The sequence below is a fragment of the Motacilla alba genome, chromosome 3 (genome assembly GCF_015832195.1).
Source record: "Motacilla alba alba isolate MOTALB_02 chromosome 3, Motacilla_alba_V1.0_pri, whole genome shotgun sequence".
NCBI classification, from domain to species: Eukaryota; Metazoa; Chordata; class Aves; order Passeriformes; family Motacillidae; genus Motacilla; species Motacilla alba.
Genome location: NC_052018.1, coordinates 74,987,386 through 75,011,983, shown reverse-complemented (window position 1 = coordinate 75,011,983; position 24,598 = coordinate 74,987,386). Strand labels below are relative to the sequence as shown.

Below are 24,598 nucleotides of genomic sequence, written 5' to 3'. Positions count from 1 at the left end.
ACTCATGGGACACAGATGACATGCTACACCTGCACCATGAGAGAAGACCTGGAATGTGGAAGGAAAATGGGATGCTCCCCTAAAGGCAAGACATTTCTGGAAACCTGAAATACTGGAATACCTGGCAACTTGCAGTATTCTAAATATGACAGAACTCCACTGGAGTATTGATCCAGGATGCTCAATACTAAAAGTTTCTTGAAACACTGTGTTATGCACCAAGACTTTAAACAGTTAAGAAAAACAACACACACCACACAAAGCTCATTTAAGCTTCTGCAGTCCAGTGTTTCATTAGGAATTTTAATAAGAGAAATAGCCAGGTATGGCACAAAGTGAGTATTGCAGAACCTAAAATTTTAATATGAATAACCTTTTAACAAAACCCTGACTGGAGAGCATGCAAGTAAGAAGAGCTGAGATGAAAGAAGGAATACATCTCTAGCAATTTCACTGTTTTCCACTCTTGAGAATTCTGTTATGCCACTTTTAAATCTTCTTTCCAGGAGGACTCATCTCAGTTCTCTTCCCTACAAAACTCCTCAGGTTCTCTGCAAAAATATTTAGGCTCTTTTTTTGTCTTTAAAGTCAAAGAGCATATATACGCACATAGATATGATTTAGAACTTAAAATACAAGTCAGGAAACAAAAGCTATGAGACACAGCACATTATCTTCATTATTTTACATGATCTCATCCTCTTCAAAACAATGATAGCCTTCCGGCTGCACTGTAACCAGGACTGTGCACAGCACTCCAAACAGTTGGACAAGTGCTCTTTGCAGTAGCTGTACTGGAACTGAATAGTATCTTGTTTGACTTCCCTCCACTCCTTTTTTCAGCCTGGTTTCCTAAGGAAATCAGATTTATGCAATCACTTGGGGAGGGAGGGAAGGGTACATATATGTACATACACACCGCATGTGAATGTCTGTCCGTCAGTCTATCTGACCTCACTAATACCTGTTGAGCCCATTGGTCAGTTTCAATCTTCTTCAAAAGAAGAACTGAGGATATCAGACTTTTAAGTTCTTGAAAGTTTCATGAGCACGAGCTGCGGAGCATGGAAAAGTGTTTCCACTGAGAGAGACTGCATGTCTTCTTAGACGTCAGTAAACTCACAGGGGAAAGAATAGTTCTGCTCCTTTCCTGCCTGCCGGAAAATCTTCAGTCAGAGGTCACAGTCAGTGAAAAACGACCAAATTTCTTGTGTTCAAGAGTTCCTAAAGTAGCTTAAGTTGAATTCATTATAAAGCTGTTTCATATTCATTTTAAAGCTGTTTGGAATAAAGCTGATGTTTTCCACATCATCCTTTTCCTGGTCTAGCATAGGAGTGAATTGCCCTACATGACACAAATTCCTTCGTCCGGGTCCTTGCTCTCAAGACCACTTTTTTTAAAACATCAGCATTGTACCACACGCATGGCAGCATTCTACCCCTCTCAAACACTAAGAAAATTAAAACTGGAAGAGTGCAGGATTCCCTTCAGGTCTCAAGACTAAACAAGTACGTGGCTCTGTGCCATAATCAACTATTGAATAAAGTTGAAAAAAGACAGTGCAGCAAATATAATAATCATCTTTATTCACCACTACTCTGGAACACAAGTACTACAACACTTGCAGGCTCTTGTGCTTAAGACAGCTGTAAGTAATAAAACAGATAATGAGGTTTCAGTGGACAGCTCTGTAGTTCTTCTCACGTCTCCCCAATGAACTATACACAGTTCACCTGTATCCAAAAAGCCATCTATTAACAAAGTATACTAACATAAAAAAATTCAAGTCTAGGGATACCTTAAGGCATAGATCCACAAACTAAGGGGCTGTCACACGAAGAGAATATAGCCAAAGATGATGGAAGTCCTCCTAAGCATCAAAATACAAGACAAGCAAAAAAAAAAAAAAGTTCCTTATAATATATATATAGATATATAATAGATATATATATTTCAGTCCTGATACATGCTCCACTTGTAAATTCTTTAGTCCCGTGACCACACCGAAGCGCAGCACATTTCCCGGCGGGGCGCTGGAACTGAGGGCTGTCGGGGGGACAGGGGCAGGCGGACCCCGGGAGGTTTCGGCCCGAAGCCCCGGCCGTTCCGGGGCCACCCCAACCGCGGGGCGCGCTCCCGGCGGGGCGCGGCGTGCCGGGGAAGCGCCTCGGAGGCGGGCGGGCGAGGCACCCGAGGGGCAGCCGGGCCGCACGTCCCTGCGAACGCGGAGTCTGTGCCATGCAAAGCTTCCTCCCCGCTCCCGCACCCCCCGCCGCAGGGCTCGGGCCGCTCCCGCCGGGCTCCCCCGGCCAGCACGGGGAGGGCACTCGCCGAGCCCCGCACCGAGAGGAGGCCGAGCTCCGGCCCCGCTCCCGCCTGCCGGCACGGGGCCACCGCGGCCCCGCGCCCTTCCCCCGCGTTTGGGCTCGGTGGGAGCCGGCGAGGCTTCGGGAACGGCTGGCTGCGGGGAGCCCTTTGTGGAGCGCCTCAATCCCCCCTTTATTCCGCCCTCCCCGCCAGCCGGTCACTATCCCCGTTCCAGCGCCAGCCCCTCGTAGCAAGGAGCACATGTTTCCTCTCGGGCTCCTGGCCCGCCTTACAACGAGCCACGGCCAGAGGAAGGCGGCACCCGGTACCAAAGCCGAATCAGAAATATGGAATGTGAACGCGCGTGGCAGATCTGACGGGGGATGCAGAAAGGAGCGATCAATTTCACCCTTTTCAGTCCTCCGCTGCCGCTTTTCTGTCAATTGCCGATACCATAATGCTTCCTTATTGCCTATTTAAGTAAGTAGGGGGGACAGTCTCCATTCCTCTACGTGTCATTCCTGAGCAAATTAAGCATGTACCAGGCAAAAGGCTGACATACATACACGTAGAGTTGTCTGATACCGGAATGATGCCGAAATCCTCGAGGCGTTAACAGCCAGCTCCCACAAAGAGCACTCAATTACATCCAGCATCCCCTTTGTCCGTGCATCCTCAATACACACCCGGCCGCTCCTCCATGCGTCCACGCACGCCCCACGTATACGGCCCCTTTGTGTCCTCGCCTCCCCCCCACTCACAAAGAAATGCCCTTTCCACAAGGCATGCACCCAGCCTCGGACACAGCCCTTCGCCTTCCCCGAGACACGCGCGACCCGCCGCCGGGCACAGCGCTCCGATACCTACTTGTATTCAAGAAACAGTCCGTAAACCTCCTAAAGCAGCTTGCAGAATTAGATCCATCTTCCATGTCTGGCCCTAGGAGCAGGGGAGACGAGAAGGAGAAGAAGGCGCCTCTCTGCCGCTGCTGCCGCCTAGGAGTCCTGCTCCCGCCGGGGCCGTCGCCTCCTCGGATCCCGTCGCCGCGGGCTGCTGCTGCTGCTGCAGCACCGAGGGAATTGCAGGACCACGGGCGAGAGGCGGCTGGGGAGAGGAGGAGCCGGGAGTGGTGCTGCCGGGGGCCGCCGGCTGCGGAACGGAGCAGCAAGCCCTGGATGGAGGAAGAACAGAAGAGTCTCCTCCTGCCGCTGCCGCCTGGATGGGCGATCAAGTGAGCTGCTGCTGCTGCTCCGCCAACATCTCTTCCTCCTCCTCCTCCACCTCCTCCTCCTCCTCCTGCCGCTCTCGCTGCCTCTCCTCCTCCTTCCCTCCCTTGGAGACTTGTGAGGTTAAAGGAAAATGAGGAGGGGAAACGAGGAGGCGGCGGCAAGAAATAAAAAGAAGATGGAGAAGCGTAGGAGAAGGAGGGGACTGGAACGAGGAAAGGAGCCGCTGCCGCTCTAGAGACGATGCTGGCGAAGACGGCGGAGGAGGCTGTGCCTGTAGCGCGGCTCCTACTGCTGCTGGTGGTTGTTAGGAGGAGAGAGAGGGAGCTGCAGGCAGCCGAGTCGCCTCCAGGAGCGGGGGGAGGAGGAGGAGACCCGCCGCTGCCTCCACCTCCACCGCTCTGGCCATGGGAGTGGAGCTGGCGGCAGCCGGAGCCGGGCTTTTCCCCGGGTGCTGCAGCTAGGGGGGCCGAGGGGCGGGATAAGATCCGCTTCTCCGGGTTGGACATGCTTCCGCTCTTCCCTCCCTTTCGCGGTAGTTTAAGGCAGGACGTCTAGCAGAGATACGGGAGTAAAGCGAAAGGGGAAGCCGAAAAAGGACGGAGCCAAACAAGGGGCAAACGCGGATCGGTCCTGCGTTCCCTCCGGCAACTCCCGGGCAGTGTTTCCTCCGCACCCCGGCTCCCCGCCCTCATAAAATCCTCACATTTCCGTTCCCCCTTTAGGCCAGAGGGGACAGGGCGCTACTGACCGCCAAGTGGTTTCAATCCCCTTTAAAGTCCGCTTTTCCCCATGCTCCCACCTCGCATTCAAAGCAAGAAAACGGCAACAATCTGTATTTTCTTCGAGCGAAACAAATATTGCCCCGTATGTGCGCGTTCGCCTGCAAAGAGGCAGATACAGTCACTGCAGTGCCGCTTCCACACCAGCCCCGGCCGCCAGAAAACGCCCACTGGCGGAGCCAGCGCTTCCCAGGCTCCCTCCCTCTCTTCTCCCTCCCTTCCTCTTACTGCTGGGCGCGCACACGGCAGCTACAGCACAGCGGTTACCTAAAGGGAAAGCGGGGAGAAACACGAAGAAAAGATCCTCCTTATGCAGTGTCATTATTTCAAACATACATATCCAGCTGCTGAGATCAAAAGGCGGACGCCCTGCTATTCCTGGGCTGGAGACACCAGAGAGCTGCCCCTCCGTTTCTGTGGGGCATCCAACACCACTTCCACGCCAAGATGCGCAGACCCTCCCCGACGCTCAGCATCACACGTGTTTGCTTTGGCTTTCCCCTGCTTTTCCCACCGCTTGGCACACTGACAGCCACCCACCCCTCAACCCCAGCCCTCCCGCTCCCCGGAGGCTGCCTCAGATCCTGCTCTCAGGTGCAGTGTGGTCCCGGGGCTGCCACCGGCCTTGCTCCGCAAACACAAGCACCGTCGCTCGCCAGTGGAGCCTGTCGCTCTTGCCAGCCGCCACCTCGACTCCGCGCTGGGGTCCCTGGGCATTCGGGGTCCTTCCCCGCCGCCTCACCCCGCCCGTCCCCGTGTCTCGGCGGTCCGTGCTACGGCGGCCCTCAGCGGGGCAGCCGCCAGCCGAACCCCCGGCCAAGGGAAGCCCAAAGGCGGGCTCGGATCGGAGCGGGGCGACGACCGCGCTCAAAGTCCCCGCCACTTGTATTTCGTTTTCGCCCTAAATTCTCTCTACCCTGCTCGTCAGCTGCCGAGAGGCGGGAGGAGAGGGCCGAGCCCACCGGGATTCATCTCCAGCAGCAGGACAGGGTGGCCAGCATCGCCTATGCGGCTCCCTTCAGCCCTGCCGAGCGCTCCCGTCGGGCCGGGGCCGAGCGGGACCGTGGCCGCCGTAGAGCCGATGCCCCGCGCCGCCCGTCGGCACGACCGGAGCCCCAGGGCTTCGGGCACTCCGCCGCCGAGCTCCCCTCCCGGGACAGCCGTGTCCCCAGCACTGTCAGCCCAGGAACCGCCCGTCCTCGTTCATCACCCGGGCAGCCGGTACAGCCCTTGCTCGGCGCCCCTGCCCTCATCCCGAAGCGGCGGCGCTCACCTGGGCGGGGGCTGCGATGCGCGGCCGTCGCCTCCCCTCGCCCAGCGGCAGCCGTCGGGCGGCGGGGCGTCCCCGGCCCGCGGAGGGGCGCGGGGGCTCAGCGCGGGATGCCCGAGCGCCAGGCAGGAGCTCCCTCGGGGCACCCGCGGTGCCGACCGCCAGCGCGGGGGCACCTCTGGGGCCCGGCTGCGAGGGGCTGGTGCCCGGCGCAGTGCCACCCCGCCGCGGCAGGACGGCGCGCCCGCGGCCCCTGCCCCGCGGCTACCTGGACAGGGCGGAGGGAACCGCTCTCCCCAGGTGGGCGACGCATCCCCTCGGCGCTCCTCACCGCCAGCGGGAGGAGAAGCGGCCGCCGCGCTGGTGTCCATCCAGGCGGGGCCGGCGCCGTGCCGCTGGCAGCAGATTTTGTTGAGGTGCGGCGGGGTCCCCGCGCAGCCAGGGCGGGCGCTGCCCCACGGCGGGGATGGAGCGGGCACCGCCGCAAACGTTGCACATAGTGGCGGAAAAAATGTTTGTGTTGCCGCTGCCAGCAGGGCACCCGAAAAGCGGGAGATTCTGTTTTGCTCCTCTACCTTCCCGGAGATCAGACCTCCACGCCGTCCGCCGCCACTGCAGGTGCTGCATTACCGGGTCCAGGTGTCGGTGGGAATCCTCATCGAAGTACCGCAATCTTCCTATTTCCGTTCAAAATTAGGCTCGCTCTTTCCAATTTCGAATCCTGCTTCGAAAACAGTGTAAACCTACGCTTTTGAGTTTTATTTTAAATCGTTTGAGTGTTTTATATTTATCATTTCAGGACTTCTTTTAATGCTAGAAAGCGCACCAACTCCTGTTACAGCTAAAATCTTTATGTATCAATCTGTAACGCTGAAAAAGATATTCTTCTGAAAATAGCAACGCTCTCAAATTAAAGTAACAGTGAGAAACAATCCAGAGAGTTTGAAAAAGGTTTAGAATGCAAAACCAGATTACAGATTCTAATTAAACAAACAAAAAACCCACAAAACAAAACAAGAAGACTCAGGTTTTACTAAACTATTTCCATCTGCGTGGTTCTTAAAACCTGTTGCCTAAAAATGCTAAACTAAAATGCAGAAAACTGAATCTGTTTTGTGATCCACTTTCTCTTGGGACATTTGCCCTTACCAAAATAGTTTAATAACTTCTATTTCATATGCCTATTTGCGTGAGATTCTTTTATTTCCTTAAGTCCAACCACTACACAGAGAGCTTTTCCCTGAAAACTGTTGCACAAGGGCTAGAGATTCAGTGAATATTTTAATTCTCTGAGAGGAAGTTTTGTTAATGGAAACAAAATTTCAGTGAATGGTGTTCTGTTATTGCAGCCTGTTTGTTTAGCAATTAACAATTTCTTATTAGAAAAACTCTTATACTAAAATGTTTAAATTGAAAGAGCTAATCAGATTGAAACGACTGACCAAAAAGCAAGAGCCAGTCACCTGAAAAAATTAAAGCAGGTCCTTTAGACAGGTTAGTCAAAAATAGTTCTGCCAATTAAAAGAGTAAATTACTGATACTTTACATCATCAATGTATAATTGTAGAAATCTTGTTTAACTACGCTAATCTAGGCTAAATTCCTCAACTGCTGCTCATCTAAACTGCAGTTGTTCAAATATCACTGTCTCAGACCGGACAAATGTGTATTCATATGAGGCATATCAATTGCGCATGTAAAAATATGTATCCATATGTTCATCTAACAGGCAAAATATATTTTGATTTGTAAAAAATCATCAGATATTCTAGAAAAGCAGCTTTCAGATTAAGGGTTATTTACAAACTATTCATCTGATTACTATTCATTAGCCATTGGCAATTCATACCTGATTGATCACCTGCTTCTTGGTTGGGCAAGCAAAAGCAATCACAGAAAAAAGTTAGATGACAGTGAAAATTATTTTTCAAGCTATCTACGTTTATGTTTGTAAATTATACAAAATTACAGACAACTTATCTCATGGCCATCTCAATACCTGGGGATAAATTAGTGGTGAATCACATCTGCTCATCAGTGTCAGTCTTGGTTTTCATTGTTCAGTCAGCATCAACATTTCCATTGCCATGGAGCAGCGATGTCACTGGTCCCACTGTGGTACTAACCATATACTCACGTCATTTACCAGAGAAGTCTCACCCACTCCAATATGAAACAGTGAGATTCGCTACATCATCCCCCCACACATCCTCTCCCCCTGAAGAAAAAAAGGTTTTTAAAAATGCAGAAACACAACAAAATGCAAGTTAAAATACTTTGGTGCATTCTCTTGCACCAGGTGAAAGGGTTCAGGTACAAATGCCCTGTGTCAGTGCAACCATGAGCAAAGGATTTTAGTTGTATTTACATGGATAAATGTGATTTCACCGGAATTCAGAAGTCACAGCACACTAAAGTCATCAGGAGGTCACTGAAGCCATCAGGTGCATTGTACTTACAAGCATAGGCCTGGTTTAAAAGCAGCAAATAAGACTGTTTGGCAATAATTTGGCAATATTAGTCAACATATTTGATGAAAAACATTGTGGGGAAAAAAACAAAGGTTTTTTGGTATTAAATACTGCTCAAACCAAAAACCTGTTCTTTCCCAGTTCTGTTGGCTCCATTTTAAGAATGACAGTGACTCATCTTTTATCTGGTCCCACTCTTTTGTCTGGTAAATCCTCTTATCTTTATATCCTGAGTCCATTCTACCATGTTTGACCAATTCCTTGAAAAAAAAAAAAAAATAGGACAGAATATGGAGAAAGGGAGTTTATAAAAATGTAGGATGACAGCAGTAGAGGAGCTGACAGAACCAAACACCTGAATGTGGGTGAGACAGAAGCAGCCACAATTAAATAGAGAGAAGGCAACCTGCTGGAAAAGTGGGGCAGGAGCAACAAAAGAATAAATGCAGCTAAAACTCAGGATCTGAGGCTGAGTAAATACAAGTAAAAATATTTATGGAAAAGTCCTGAGCAAGTTGATAAAAGTAATTCTTTTGGTTTTGGTTTTGTTGTTTTTTGGTTTTTTTCCCCATGGATTTTCTGCTAAATGATCTTAGAAAATACAGTAATTGCCACCCAGATACTGAATTGCTATCATGAATTAGAAACCTCCAGAAAAGACATTGCTTCCTGAAATCTTAAGAGTAATTTATATAATCTCTTACTTCATAAGAGTTTGTTCTTACAAAGGACAATTCTCAAACACCACATTGATGCAAGGAGTAAGTTTGTTTAAAGGGTATGTATCAGCCATTTTCTTTGATTCCCACAAACACTCTTTGATTCCCACAAGCCACCTCTTTTCCACATGAATATTAACTGCAAATGTTGGCAACAGGCAAACCTGTTAGCAGCCATCTTGAAAATATTCTGGGGAATTACCTAGTCCAGGTGCAGAAGAAATACTGTGAGATAGAAAATGAATGACAATTCTTTCAAAAAAAAACCCCCTATTTTTTCACAAGTCCAGGTCTGTTTAGAGATAACTGACATCCAGAAAAATAATAATTTAAAAAAGTAGATAAATATCTAGTTTACTTTCAGTATTTCGTTCAGCTCTGCTATGTCATTTCACTTTCCGCTCAGCTTTCAACACAGCTGAAAGGTTCTGTGGCTAGAACTATAAAAGTTTGTCTAGAAGTGCTATGCTATGTGAGGTATGATAGTGGGTACATTAATAAAGCTGTGAAGACCATTTCCTGCCAATTTTTTTACTTCCTGTTAGAAACACACAAAACTAAGAGAAGCTTTCAGCATTATTTTCCAGGAAAAAACTGCAATTCTTTATGGAAAGGAGATACTCCATGTGCAAAGGTAGGACATTTTTAATCACAAAATTTTCTGGTAGACACATTACTAAATATTACCTTGAAATAAAAAAATAAGATTAATTTTAAAATGGAAAAAAAATGCTAGTGTCAATATACAGAGGGAAACATTTACAATAATTGTAGTCAGATTTGTTTCCTATAAAAGACTATGAAAGAAGCCAAACAAAGCCTTAGGAAGCCATCTAGCATTTTGTGCTTTCCTATGCAGAACAAAGAACAAACATTTATTGGTTTTATTTAGAGGGTTTTCAGAGAGTGAAATGGCTGCTTGCTTTTAAGTGACTGTTATTAAAGTAGGGGACACTTCTCCAGAAAAACTGCCCTTTAAAGAAGTTAAAACTCCAGTAGCAGCTTTGTTTATGGAGATGCTTTATTATAAACCCAAAGCAACAGAAGCACTGCAAGCTTTTTGATACAAAATCCATCTTTTGAATCCTGTCCAGCAGAACAGGATCATGGCCTGGGACCAGGGCCTCTGAAGCAGTAATGAAACACAAACAGCAAAGGATGTAATAGTTAGCATGGTTGGCAACAGCATTGTTGTTACCTAGTAGTGTTGGAAGAGCCATTTTTATTGCAAGAAAAATAAATAGCACTATCAGGATTTTTGTAGTTCTACCTTTCTGTTTTCATAATGAAATCTAGAGTTAATTTATTATACAAATTTGTTACAATTTGTTATCTGCTACGGACAAATAAATTATTTCTATCCTGTACTCAACTGAAACATAAAAATTCTATTCTTTACGTGAACTAAAGAATAGATTTAACAAAAATCCAAAAGGAAAGGCTAATACTGACTTATACTGTATTCATTCACCCTGAGTTGTGTGTGCATATTGCTAGCACATAGCACAGAGTAAACACTGTTTTTGTCACAACAGAGCTGTAACAGAGTTACAGCTTTTGCCTGTAACTCTCTCTTGCAACCCCTTTCTTCATTTGCACAAATTTTGCACCAAGTAAAAAGAAGCAGACTTTTCCCCAACGAGGTTTGAACAGTTCACGAGAAGTCCAGCTGGCAAATTATTTGATAAAATTAGCAATAAGCTCTGAGTTTAAGTGTATAATTTTGTTCTAGCCTAAACCTACAGCTGGTTCCTTTTTGATATTAACAGCAGGTACAAAAAAAAAAAAAAAAAAAAAACCACAAAAAAACAAACAACCCAAAACCAAAAACCCCAAACAAATAAACAATAAACAACAGAGACTGAGTCCAACTTTTAGAATTACCTACAAACAAAACAACTTCATGTTGAATGCAAGCACCTTGTGATGTGTAATCACTGCTCAAGGGAAATGAGTGCTTTTTTAGAATGCTTCACTCTTTTCATTTGAAGTCCTTCTTCCTTTAGTTGCACTGACTAGCAAGCTACCCTCTACGAGGAACAGGACTTTTATTCCTGCCCTTCTGTTTAAAAAGTCAGACCTGAAACTGTGGCTGTTGACAGTGAAATGCAGTCATTAGCTTTCAGGGTTAACACCTTGATGAGACAAAAAGTGCAAAGAAATGCATATCTCTAGCAATCACAGATTATTTAATGTGTTTTCTAGAAAGTTTGGTTTCAAAACCATGGCCTGTTTCTATATAGAAACATACCTTTGCAGTCCTGAAAACTAAAAAGCTTGATATTGAAAATGAAAGCTTGAACTCTCCAAGTTTGTTGTACAAACATAGCTGTCCCAGATGGGGTCTCAGACTGCTGTAACATGCATTCATTCAACACAAGTGAGCTAATAAAATTGAGAAATATTTATTATCTAAGCAACTTTTCTCCATCCCATCCTAACCTTAGGGACCAAGAAATTCAAATCAACTTATTTCTTTACAGCAACATACATGCACACACCATGAATATGCACCTGCTCTCTTTCCATCCTAAGACATACATTCCACCATAGGGCACACTTGATATCTTTTTCTTGCTTGTTCTTCCCACTTCTCCCCCAACTTTTTTCTCTTTTTCTTTATCCCTCTCTTTGTCCTTTTCACGTAGACAATTTCTCCAGCTGCAGAATGAACTTAACAATATAGATTTTCTTTATGCAATATTTTAACATGAGCATGTGAAATGCACCACATAGAAGGCTGGGCTATTACTGCCATCATCCCAGAACAGATACTCTCGCACACACAACCCTAGACCACTGCAGACTAGCTTATTTCATTCAGTACAATTCTTCTCTAGAAATAAGAGAATTGTCATACACTTTTATTCATTGGCTTTTATGGCTTTGTTTACTTATTCCCCATTATGTCCTTTGCCATCATCCAGCAGCTCCTGTTATTCCCATAGCTTCCTCTCCCTCATGCATGAGCCATTCTTCTCTCCAGTTTACTGTTTCTCCCCACACTGCTACATCTACATCTCAGCTGGCAGCATCTCTGTTCTCTCAGCTCCAAGAAGCTCCTCACCTGCCTTCCCTTTACTACTTCCAAAGTCTTTCTCCAACAGAAGTACATCTTCCTGCCCTTATGCTATACAGGTCCCACAAAAAGCTCTGGTCCTAAAAACGGGAGGGAGATTCTTCCCAAGCCTTGGGTGTAGATAAAGGTTAGCTGTTAAAGTAGAAGGGGAAGGACAGAGACTGCTTGTTCTCTACCAGAAGCCTGAGGCTGCCTATGGAGGAGGCTTTAGGATAGCAGAAATGGAGCAGCATTATCTTATCAGCTTGGCCACAGAGACAGGGAGTTTTTCATCTTTCCTGCTTGATATGGGTCCTCTGAATGAATGACTGGGAGACTTGAGTACAGACCACAGAGTTCAAGCAGAACAAACAGGACACATCCTACTCCTATGATAACACAAGACCAGCAGTCCAGAAATAAAATAGGCAGAAGTATTTTCTTTCTGTGTTCTCCTTAGAAAGAAAGTAAATTGGATTCCATTGGTAAAACTGACAGGAGTCCTGTTCAGGCCAGGAAACTTTGTACTCACTCTTGCTATTCAGACAGGACAGGGATTTTAAAATATATTGGTTGCTTTATTATTTAGAAAATAAATATGGAACTGTATACTGCTGCCATATTTGCAAAGAACAGACCTGAGTATCTCCAAAATTTTGAAAAAAATGTTTATTTGAGCTTATCTTTTTTCCCTTTTTTCTGTTAATGTCCTGCACCTTTAGGACAAAATCAGAAGGGAAAGCACAGCGTAACTCATTTGATCTCTACGGCATCCTCAGCTCAGCTCTCTCTTGCTGGATACACTGTGCAGAGATGTAAATGCTGAACCTGGAGTACAACTATTTTCAAAGCAAAACAATGTGGTTCCCACCAAAACCCGTAACTCAGAATCCATCCACTGAGTAAGCTTCTGGCAAGCCCCCATTTCCCAGAGCAAAAAAAGTAAATAACACAGCAATCCCAACACCCAAGTCAGTCAGACCATCTCTACATCTGATATGGCTCATGCACATTTAGATATAATTATCTATCATTACCTTTTTTTTTTCTTCAGTACAGATTGACATCCAGACAAAACAAGCCATTAATGCAGGAGCAACTCTGGGTTTATTTCTGGAGGAAGGATTTCTTTGTGAGACTGCAAACCTCCCATTTTAGCTAAAGCTCTATGTGAGGTTTTCACCTGCGGTTACTCTAACCTAAGTTGTGGTTTGACTGAATGGGCCTTCACTAAATAAAATCTGATTAATTTTATTGGAAAAGCAAAACTTTTTGCTGCCAATGGCTTTTCTTGCTTACCAGTACATGCTCTGTACATGGCTTATCACAATACAAACTCAAAATTGAATACCATTTTTCTCACCCAGAAAACAGTGGGAGTTAATATTTTGACTATTTCAGCCCCATGGAGCTCTAAAATTACAGGATAACATTAATGCAGCTGTAAATTATCTGTAGAGGAGGGCTTTAAATGAAGGGGAAAGGAAGCCACAGGTACCTTTAAATGGAGTAGGAAAAAAAAGGGACAGGCAAAATTTCTAAAATCTATCTTCCACTTTTTGACATTTGGTATTTAAAGAGAGTAGTATTATTTTTCTCAGACAATTCTCCTTGACTAGTCAAGGCACAATATTTTAGTTCTTTCATATAACAGTTCTTCTGTTTCCTGGTGTCTCACAAGCCCTTCACTATGCCTCTTCCATTTGGAATTCACTTTTCCTCAGTGCAGGTGACTACAGCTGCAGACAGCTCTGGCTAATGTTCTACAGACAGCCTGAACATTTGCTGGTTCTTTTGGAGACATTTTTCCTGATACATCATGATTACAGTACTGGGTGGGTGGGAGGAGTCACTGCTGCCCAAGTCATTTTGTGATGAACATAGCCATGAGGACTTTCTTTCCTTTTGGTTGTTTCCAGCTGATGAGCTCAAAGACAGCATTCATATTCATCCCTAGGTGAATGATATTGCACTTTGAACTGCTATGCTTCATTCTGCTTCCAGTCATACAGACTTCAGAGCTCTCTGAATCATACTGAAGTCTGCACCAGTTCCCCTCTGTGCAGAAAATGGACTCTCAAATTTCATAACCTATAAACTCTGCTAACACATCCTTACTTCCATGTAGGAAAGAAAATATAAAACCAGTTCAGTCCCCAAACAAGCTCTTGCTAAATTCAATTTGTAGCCTTCCTTATGCCAACAGAGCATTTGTCTTCCCTTTAGCTATAAACATTTCGTTCTCAGGTGGTCCACAGCACCCAATATATTTCTGCAGACTTCACAGACATTCAAGACATTGCCTGACAGCTCTGCAAAACAGGGAAGCATTATTCACTAATGCTGCCTTACAGAGAAAGAAACACAAAAGTTGGTTTTTTTCCCCCCTGAAGTTATGCAGGAAGTTTTTTTAAAGTGTTATAAAAAGACCACTGAAAAAATGACAAAGATGTATTCTGCTCCCTCCTCTGTTCCTCTGCCTGCAACATCACTGTCTGTTCTCTCCTCCATCACACGTAGGAGGACAGAGTCCAGGCTGGGGCTGGCTTCAGGCAGAGGCAAAGTAAGCAGATCCCGAAAGCCGCAGACTGCCGGAGGGCACCTGGCTGCCTGCTCTGCCTTTCCAGGAAGGCAAGCAGACAAGCTCTTCCAGCAGTGTAGCCACCCAAAGAGCACAACTCCAGCCCTGCCTAAAAAACCTCCTGCTGTCTCAGCCACCAAGATCATGATCACAATGCATTTCTTGTATTTAATGCCTGCTGTCCTGCTCTTTTAAGGAAAACAAACTTCGGTTCTCCTTTGTCTTCCCTCTTCCCATGGCCATTTTTCTTTGCTATACGTGACACTAAAAGGTTTTAAAAACAAACCCTCGTATTCAACGGAAGTGTAATTTTTCAAAACCACCCTCACGGCTGAGATCAAACCATCCCTCCTTTTCTATGAACTGCCAGTTTTCTATGCAAGGCCACTCTACCAAGAATTAGGTTACAATGTACATAAATGACTTAAATTAATCTGAGAAGACATTTAGAAACTTCAAACAACAACAATTGACCTGTTATTTGATTAAAAAACCCAAACCAAAACAAAAACTTCACCCAATCCCCACCAACCAATGTTTACTTTTTGGTCATAGTGAGATGTAGAAAAGCCCCCACCTTCCCAGTTAAACCCACCTTCTTGTAATTGAGAACTTGTTCTTTGTAATCAGATATTTGGCCTGGCCTGAGTGTAGAAGGAAGATTCCCACCTAGAGATTAGTGCATTGTTAATATTAACAGCTTTCATGAGATCACTGCATTACTCTGCCAAGTAAAAATATTTGATCCACACGAACCGTGCCGAAGACTGACACACAATTTGAGGTGCTTCTGAGGTTTTTCTTAGCTTTTTCCAATAGCTGGGTTTCAGGCAGCAGTACAAACATAACTGACACAGCAGCAGCTGCTGCAGTGGCACTGGCCTGTACTCCTTTTTGGGACACAAATAGCCCAACCCCAGCAGAATTTATTACAGCATCTACTTCTGTGTACACTGTGTGTCAGTTTTTCAAAAGACTTGTCAAAACCAATCTTGTTTTGAATAACAACAAGAAAAAGTTAATTCACACTATTACTCTTCCATGAAAATTAGCATAGCTGTGTTTCAGTAAAGATACTTCTCTTTTAGAAAAGAGATATGAGTGTATACTACATTCCCAACTCTCTACAGCATTTTAAGGAAATGCAAGAATAAATGTAGGAAGGAATGAAAACATGTACTCTCATGTATGAGAGTACAAAAGAAAAAGGAAAACACCTGTGTTAATCAGATGGCATGTTAAAATTCAGAAGGAAGAGAAATACAGTGAAAGGCAATGGAAAAGTAAGTGCAGTAATCTTGGATCTCTGGGGAAGTTTTTAGCCATTTAGCTAGTAGTTATTTTAAATCTTACCACACCCCTGCAGCAGTTTCAGGCAATCAGAAATATGTTTATCTAATGGACCCTTCAAGTTCTTGCTTCCCAAACCATAAAACAGCTTTCTTGGTGAGAAGTCCAAGGCAAACAATTATAATTCTCTCATTTACCTACATGAAAGATTGTGTCCTTGCTTTGCCTGAAACCTTGCACCTGTTTTTTTTCTCCTTTGTGCCAGCATAAAGCCATTGACTTCAATGGATTGGGTTATTTCTACAGCAATCAAAGACAAGAGCCAGACCACATGGTTTTGGCCTTTTCTTCCAGCCCTTCCCTTGTTTGACTGTCTTATTCACTCTTCATAATTCTTCTATTTTTCCCATTTCAAAGCCTCTCCAATCACAGCTTACAGGGATCTGGCTGAGATGAGGATCTCCTCCTTTCAAGAGCAAAAAATGCAAGAAGTTATTTAAACCTCATGCTGCAGGTGAGTACTTGCTGTAGTTATATGGGACAAAGAATAGATCCATTTCTCTATGAGCACAGGACGTGGGGGTAGTCTAGGAATCCCCTATTTGAATTGCACAAAACGAGCAGCAGCAAATAACTTCAAGCCCACCACACCAATTAGATGAATCTACCAGATGGAAAATCACTTAAAAAGCTAACAAGACTGTCATATTTTGCTGATTCGTCAGCATGTGCCTTCCAAGCCTGTTTGACAACAAAACAAAACAAAACAACATCTCAGAAAGCCAGGGAAAGCAGAATTACAATTGGACTTTGCATGCATGAGACCAGACCAAACTGCCCACATATGCAGACACAGTCTCCACTGGCTATTTAGATACAAGGTACATTTTTCAAGCCCATTAACTGCATAATGAAAGGGATTTCTTTAGAGTTCTTTATAATAAGTATAGTTTTAAAAGAAAACCATGTGGGAAAAAAGGAGCAGATGCTATAGGAAAGCATCATGTACTTAATACACTAGAGAAAATGTTTAAGGTTCATTGTTCCTTCGCTGATTAGGCTACTCACCAAAAGTTATTGAGGGAATCATTCTGACTTAGCAGGTAACTTCAAAACCTTTATGTCCTGCTGTTTGGGAAACACTGTGTTTACTTGAAAAATAGTTTTTCTGAATTTCTTTACTTTTTCCATAAATATTTGCATTATGTTTCCCATAAAAACCCAATGAAAAGGTATTTTTTGACTCCATTAGTACATATTATGGATCATGGTTTTTTTACAGATTTGTATATTCCAGGTACAGGCATTGACTGAGCATCCTCAGCTGACAGGTCACTTCAGCCCATGTTTAATCCTTGGAACATTTTGCTCCTGTGTGTTTAAGGACTGTGTGAACACTGTGTTTGCACAAATGACTACTACACACACTAAACTAACTACATAATTAACACTGAATGCTGAGGTATACCTAAGCACTTGTGCATCTTGATGGTGCCTGGTTGTTTTCAGAAACTCAAGGACCCGGGGTTGTGTAGCGTAGTTAATAATTAAAAAGGTTTGCTTCTTCCCCAGAAATGCTAAAACTGTATAACTGATTAAAAATATTTAGATTATGCAATGTGTAACCATACTGTGTGAATCACTGCTATTTTAAAAATAAGCCTAACAAGGTTAAGCTTGAAATTAGAAGTCCACCTAAGTTTCAGAATTTAGATTGGTATATCAATAAATGAGACTAGGAAAAATCCTCTTCCATGACAGTTTGTTCCACAGTTTACTTCACTGAGATTTCTTGCAGATTCTTCTTAACTTTCTAAGAATGAACTCTCTCGAAACAGGGCAACACCACCAGACAGGCTTATCTGCAATGGCCTCTTCTATGCTGCTAGCCACCCTAACTTTGAAAAAATTATTGAGGGAGAGGGAGATGCATGTTTTAACCAGAGCTTTTCACATGAAGAAGAAGTCTGGCAAAACAAAAGATGAATAATGGCTTCAGAACTAAGCCCAACGAACAGAGTGCCTTCTCAAACTGGTAACTGGCTCAAACAGTTGGTTTAACTTGTTCTGTGTGATAAAACAGTACCTAAGAGTAGGAAGCAATCTAAAAATACTAGTTTTCATATGTTAGCAATAGGGTTTTTGTAAAACACTAAAATACTGTCAGAAAGTAAAGATTAAAGCATGCAGCATAAATTGTTAGAAACTCTGAAAGGTGCCTATTGCAAATGCCTTCTGGACACTGATTTTCGGCCTCACTGTCGTGCTCCTTCCCCCACCCCAGTCATCAGTTTTCCCTTGCAGCTCCGTGAATCACAAAACTGAACGCACTCTGAATCACCCCAACACTCATCAAAAAGGTAATTCCCCAAGCAACAATTTGCTTGATGTGGTGATTGCAAACAATATATACGTGGCTGAGGGACAAGGAGTTGCGTGTTACCACCACACAGTTTTGGTCACCAAGGCCAGCTGAGCTCAACTGCGAAAAAAAATTGCACCTTTTTAAAAGTTTAGTTATTTCCCACCTTGATTTTTTTTTCCAAAATGAATGTGTTTGCAAAAACAAACAAATAAGAAAAAAAATTACCAAACCAAAGTTATTTTAAAGCTGTCTGGAATAAAAGTGTAAACATGAAACTAAAGGTGACTTATGTATGCGCACACACAAAGATCCACAAAATCTCTTGAAATATTAGATTTTCTTGACCCCATCTTCATGTTCGAGAACCTTCACTTCATATTCATGCTGGGAGATATTTTTGTAACAATTTGGTATATCTAAACCTAGATAGCATCTTTTTCTGCTCTGTTCCACAAACTGAATCAGGTTTAAAATGAGAGTTAAAGAAAAAAATTACTTTCTATCCCAGTAAAGCAGCCTCTCTTGGGAGCGGATGGACTGAGAAAACATATTCAGAGGGAAGAGAGGGTACTCCTGGGCTGGGGATAGCACTCTGCTCCAAAATTAGGTCTCCCTCTGGCAGCACACCTTCCACCCCTCACGACAGGAATTCCTCTCTCCTGCCCATCCTCCTCACTCAGTCTCTCAGATGGTATATCCTGCTGGTACCCAGCTGTCTCATTCTGCTCTCTGCTAACAGGAGGACCATAATGTTTTAGCTAGTCATCCCAACTGCTAACAGTTTGGTCCTTTTTCCTCTCCCTTAATAAAGGCCTGCAATGATGAGGTGAAACTGACAACCCAAATTTGAGCTGCCTGTTCCTGACTCTTCACGCAGGCAGACAGGCATTGCTACTACCAGGAAACAGGAGCTATTGCTCAGCAACAGGTGATGGAAGTTCTTACACTGTTTTTTTCACATTGGAAATCTCTTAGGCATGCCTTCCCTCCATTTCTGCAGGTGAGTATTACTGAAATAATTTTTATCTCCTTATATTTCAAGTCTTTGTACATGGAGCTTTTCCTTCTTGTCTTTCTGAGCTGTCCCCTTGACAGATTTTGCATGTGAGTTACTAGGAGTTACTAGTACCTTGTTTCATTTTAACATCTTTATGACTGTGCATGAATCATGGCTGCAATGCTGAGTACAACGAAGGCCTCTCCAGAAAGGTCTTACATAAATCCTGTTCCCCGTACCCATAAAAAACATAATCTTTTCTCACTGTGCTATCACTGAAGCAAAGCCTTGGTCTCCATGGGCTTGAGGTGGGCTCTGACCCCAGGAGATCCAGTCCCCTCCAGACCCACCCAAACTTGTCCAGGTGCCAAGCTCTGCACCTTCACCTGCACTCGGCTTCCGAGGGGGTTCCATGTGCTCTCCATTCCTCCACCTCTCAGCCAATATCAAACTCCTTATTTTTACTCTCCAGGGTCTCTTTACAAGCATAGCCCCTTCCCACCAGCCCATCCTCCTCCTCTTGCTATCTCCATCTGCTCAGCCTGGCCCTCCCCCATCTCCATTCACTCCCTCCCTCCATCCCCTTTGTGTTCCCCTCACATGCCTGCTTGCTTTTCATGCTGCCTATGCCTGGATTTCTCTTCTTAAACCCCATCTGGCATGCATTCACTCTTTCTTCCTCCCACCTTATTCCCCTTCATAAAATTAACTTCAATGAAGCTTAAACAGTGGTCTCTGCCACATTCAGAAAAAATGCCTTAAAACTTATTTATATTAATCTAGAAAACTCACTAGTATCAGTCATCTGAGTAAGTTTTTCCAACTAACATGCCAGTCTCGCCTCCATTCCCTTTCTCCCCTCTTCCCTCTCACCCCCCTCCATGTTGCTCCTCTCTCTTGTTTGTTCTCCTTTTAGCTTGGACTGGAAGCTTTTCAGGGCATCTTTATCTCCATCAAAAAGGGAGGATTGAGATGAATGGAACCAAAACACCCTATTAACTCCAAACACTACTCAAGATCCTACAGCTAAGCTATGTTAATAAACACCAGCCAGAGAGGGTGAGTTGAGAAATTATTTAAAACTGGTGTTTAGCTCTCCCAGCTAAAGGCAGCAGAATCCACCAGAATTTTCGGCAAGCAGAGAGGGAAGACACGGAGGCCAGGGACAAGAATGAGAGGCAGGGACAGCTCCTGACCAGCTGTGAATGGGGAAGGAACAAAAAAAATCTTGTGAGAAAGGCACAACTAACTCTCCTGCCTATTTCTTCAGCAGTACCCAATGGCAAATTGAAACCATACAATTAATGCATAACAGGTTGGTTGCATCAACATAGTAGCCTAGCATCAAACACAAAAAGCAGCATGTGCTTGCATGCTGGCAGTGCAATACTGAATTAGCATTTTCTGTAACAATAAAGGAAGAGCAAAAACATATCCAAGCAACTTCCTTTGCAGGGTAAAGCATCAAAATCAGTGCAATGGTACAAAACTAGAATGGAATGGATAACTCAGGAAGCTGCTAATAGCAAGAGCATTTCAACTTGAGAACGACCAGACTAACAATTGAATTAGTAATGTCTTAAGACTCAATGCAGCACTCCTCACCTCTTAAGAAAAGGTTTCTCATTCCATGTGCAGGGAGGTGTTTCTGCCAAGCACAGCTCAAATCTTTCTCTGTGCTCTGATGGCTTTCTGGTTGCCTGTAGGGCATTAATGGTTGCAAATAATTTCTATGAAAGGGAAGTCAACCACACTTTGAAAATATATCTTTGGGATGAAAAATTACCTAGCTTTCTTGGTAGTTTCAGTGGGAGAAACACTAGGCTAAATTGGTTGCAGATTTAACTCTCTTTTTTTCATTTGGAAGAGTCCTTCTAGCTAGAGTAGAAGAAAACATGGCACTGCTTCTGAGCCTAAATCTCAGTCCAGGCCTGCCAGTCTCTAAGCTATTGGTGAGAAGCAGATGGAGTTTCCACCAAAGAGGTGACTTCAGCATCCCAGAACAGACCCCCTGTAATCCAGGAGGAAGTAGCTAGTGACATGCTGAGCCATTTAAACACTCAAAAGTCAAAGACCGGATGGTATTCAGCCAAGGAAGCTGATTGGAGAGCTCGCTAAGTCACTGTCCATCATTCATCATCTATTCCTGGCTAACCAGGGAGGTCTCAGACAACTGGAGTTGGCCAATGGGATGCCCATCCACAGCAAGGGCTGTAAGGAGGATCCAGGGAACTACAGGCTTCTCAGCCTGACCCCAGTGCCTGCCAAGCTTATGGAACAGGTCATCTTGAATGCTTTCACAAGCACATACAGGACAAATAAGGGATCACACCCAGACATCACAGAGGTGGGAAAGGCAGATCCTGCCTGACCAACCTGATCTCCTTTTATGTCCAGAGGGCTCATCTAGAGTCTGCGGATGTTGCTTACCTGGACTTAAGCAGATTTTGAGACTGCCTCCCATGGCACTCTTCTGGAAAACCTGGTAGCCCATGGCTTGAACAGGTCTGCTCTTTGCTGGGTTAAGAACTGGTTGGATGGACCAGAGATGCAGAGAGTGGAGGTGAGTGGTGCCACATCCAATTGTCAGATGGTCACCAGTGGTATTCTCCAGGGCTCAGTATTGGGCCTCAGAGTCCTGTTCAATATACTTATTAAAGATCTGGACACCTCCAGTGTATTCTTAGCCAAAACCAAGTTGGGTGGGCTGTTGATCCGCTTTAGGGTAAGTAGGATCTGCAGAAGGATCTGGATCACTGGGCTGAGGCCAAAGGTATGAGGTTCAATGAGGCTAAGTGACAGGTCCTTTACTTTGGCCACAACAAGCCTATGCAGCACTGCAGGGGCAAGTGTGGTTGGAAAGGGCCTGGTGGAAAAGGACCTGGAAGTGCTGATCAACAGCCAGATGAACATGAGCCAGTGTGTGCCCCTGCAGCCAAGAATGGCATCCTGGCCCATATCAGCAAGAGTGTGGCCAGCAGAAGCAGGGACGTCATTGTGCCCCTGTAGTTGGCATTGGTGAGGTCATACCTCAGGTTCTGTGTACAGTTCTGAGACCCTCACTTCAGGAGGACAATGAGGTGCTGCAGCAGCCCTAGAGAAGGGCAAAGGAGCTGGTGAAGAGGTCTAGAGACTGTCATATGAGGAACAGCTGAGGCAGCTGGGGTTGTTTAGCCTGGAGAAAAGGAGGCTCAGAAGGACCCTATCACTTTCTACAATTGCTTGAAAGGAGGTTGTAGCCAGGAAGGTTTGGCATCTTCTGTCAGGCAACCACTGACAGGAAGAGACGTCTCAAGCTGTGCCAGAGGAGGTTCAAGCTGTACATCAGGAGGAATGTCTTCATGGAAGTGGTTATTAAACATTGAAATGGACTTCCCAGTAAGGTCATGGAGTCCCCATCCCTGAAGGTATTCAATAAATAGATGAACGTGGCACGTAGTGCCATGGTCTAGTTTACAAAATGGTGATCTGTCAAAGGTTGGACTCGATAATCTCAGAGATCTTTTCCAACCTAAATGAAATGATTCTGTAATCTTATTGGCATTTTCATGGTCCAGAATTTCTATCACAAAGAGCAACCACAACCTTACATCTGAAAATAAATTTAACTTTTGATTGATTATCACTAGCCATTACCGTGAGAGGAATCTCAAGACGCCTCCTTCCAGTTTCTTGACCTTCAGTTACTAACTGGTTGTCAAGAATGGGATTTTTTTTCATGAAGAAGTTTTAAGAGAGGGTGTAATTAATCAAAGCATGTGACTGCAAGAAAGTGCTAACATCCACGAAAGCTAATTTTTAAGGACTTGTAAAGCCTCATGCAGTTTTCTAATAGTACTACAAAATCTATTTCATCAACAATTCTTCCCTGAGTTATCATCTCTGCTAAACCAGCACCCCAGGCACAGTCCTGGAGCCTGAGAGTGATGAGAGCAGACTGTGTTCAGCAACCACTATACACTTCCTAAAATATCACCAGGATTCTACTGAATGTTTTACTCTCTTTTGTTAAGAAGAACATGGAGTTGTATCACTATGAAGCAGCAGTTGCCTGAACCTAGCTTTACTTTTTTTTTTAGACTTCATTTAGACTATGTATTTACCAGTTTACTTGTCAGTGTTTTGAAGGAGGGACAATCTACAGTTCCACATTCAAGCACTATGACAAACTAGCACAACAGACCTCTGTTCAGGGTTAGTCCAAAGTAATTCTGTAAAAAAAATAGCAGGTGGTCAGTACAGGCGACAGAAGTTAAAAAAAATTTCAATTGACTTTTCTTCACTGGCGTTTAGGAGCAACTTCTGCCCTATGTAAACAGTAGTACAGTGGTCTCCTCCCAGTGTTTACAGTGCCATAGTGACAAGACCTTGGCACAAGCAATTTTTTTTTGTCAAGGGAATACTAGGCTGCTCACTGAGCCTCCCTGCACGTACATGCAGTGTGTACTAATGTCAGGGAAGAGGAGTGATTAATGAAAACCTGATCTAAAACACCTTACTTTACAATAACAGTCCAAAATGCTGTAGCCATAACACAGTGCTAAGATGCGGTTGTTTTAGCCACTGCTGTGAAAGAATAAGTTTTATTTTGGTGCTTTTTAATAAGAGGGAAGGAAATGCCTCACATTGCTCAGCAATGATTCCTTTGGGCAATTAGGAACGACATCAACAGGCTAGAGGGAGGTTTGCCCAGAAAAAATGAAGGGCGCGGGCCAGAAAGCAACAACAGCAGACCCTTGGAGGTTTGAAAGGAACATGAAGGATACCCAGAGGCAAGACTGGGAACATCTTAAATCAGGGAAAACAGCAGTAGCTGCATAAAACCCATGCTGTTTTCTGTTTTCAGGTTTATAAAAGCTTCTGCAAATGAGTAAGCCATGTGAAAATCTTAAAAGGTTACAGATAAGACATGGAGTAAACTCAGCTGTATCTGTGTCACAACCAGCAATATGCTGCATTCCTAACGAGAAGATCCTGGATACATTTTGGAAGGGACTCAAGCTGCCAGGCTCTAAGCCAACACAATCTGTGGGTGGGTGCTGGATGCTTGCCTTGAAATTCTCTCCTTGCCAGCAAACCTATGGAGTAACAATGGCATCAGTTTTGGAGGGAGATTTCCTAGTGTTTAAAGCTAGAAGAGACCACAAGTTGATCTACTTTAGCCTCCCGTCGTTAAATTTCACTACTGCCCTTTCTATTGAAAATACCGACTTTCATTATAATAAAGCAATTGGTTCTTCAGTCGACCAAGCTGTCTGCATGCTCCAAGACTACAAGCAGGAAGAAAGACAGAACACAAATCCTTGCAACCACAGGTGTGGTACAACCACACGTTCCATGTAGGTGATCCATATACCTATCTTAAGAGAAAATCAAGTTGATTTCCAGGTCTCAGCCAAGTGATCAGGAGAATAATTTTTTCCCCTGGCAGACCCAAATGTGATCAGCAGCTTCACATGGGACATAAGACTATGAGACACTACACAGGTATCTTAAAATGAGAACTCCTTCTACTGTCTACTATGAGATCT

General features: G+C 44.4%; 1 protein-coding gene across 5 annotated transcripts in view; it reads right to left on the bottom strand.

Annotated features, from left to right (window-relative positions):
• The window catches only part of PDE10A (phosphodiesterase 10A), a 166,244-nt gene extending 161,697 nt beyond the window's left edge, over window positions 1–4,547 (bottom strand). For 2 of the 5 annotated variants that reach the window (XM_038130514.1, XM_038130518.1), the window contains exon 1: window positions 3,176–4,545. In XM_038130514.1, coding sequence (XP_037986442.1) covers window positions 3,176–4,043 — 868 coding nt within the window. In that variant the 5' untranslated portion in view covers window positions 4,044–4,545. Of the gene's footprint in view, window positions 1–3,175 lie in introns of all 5 variants that reach the window. The other 3 variants (XM_038130515.1, XM_038130517.1, XM_038130516.1) reach the window with 3 other exon arrangements.
• Window positions 4,548–24,598: the final 20,051 nt, after the last annotated feature.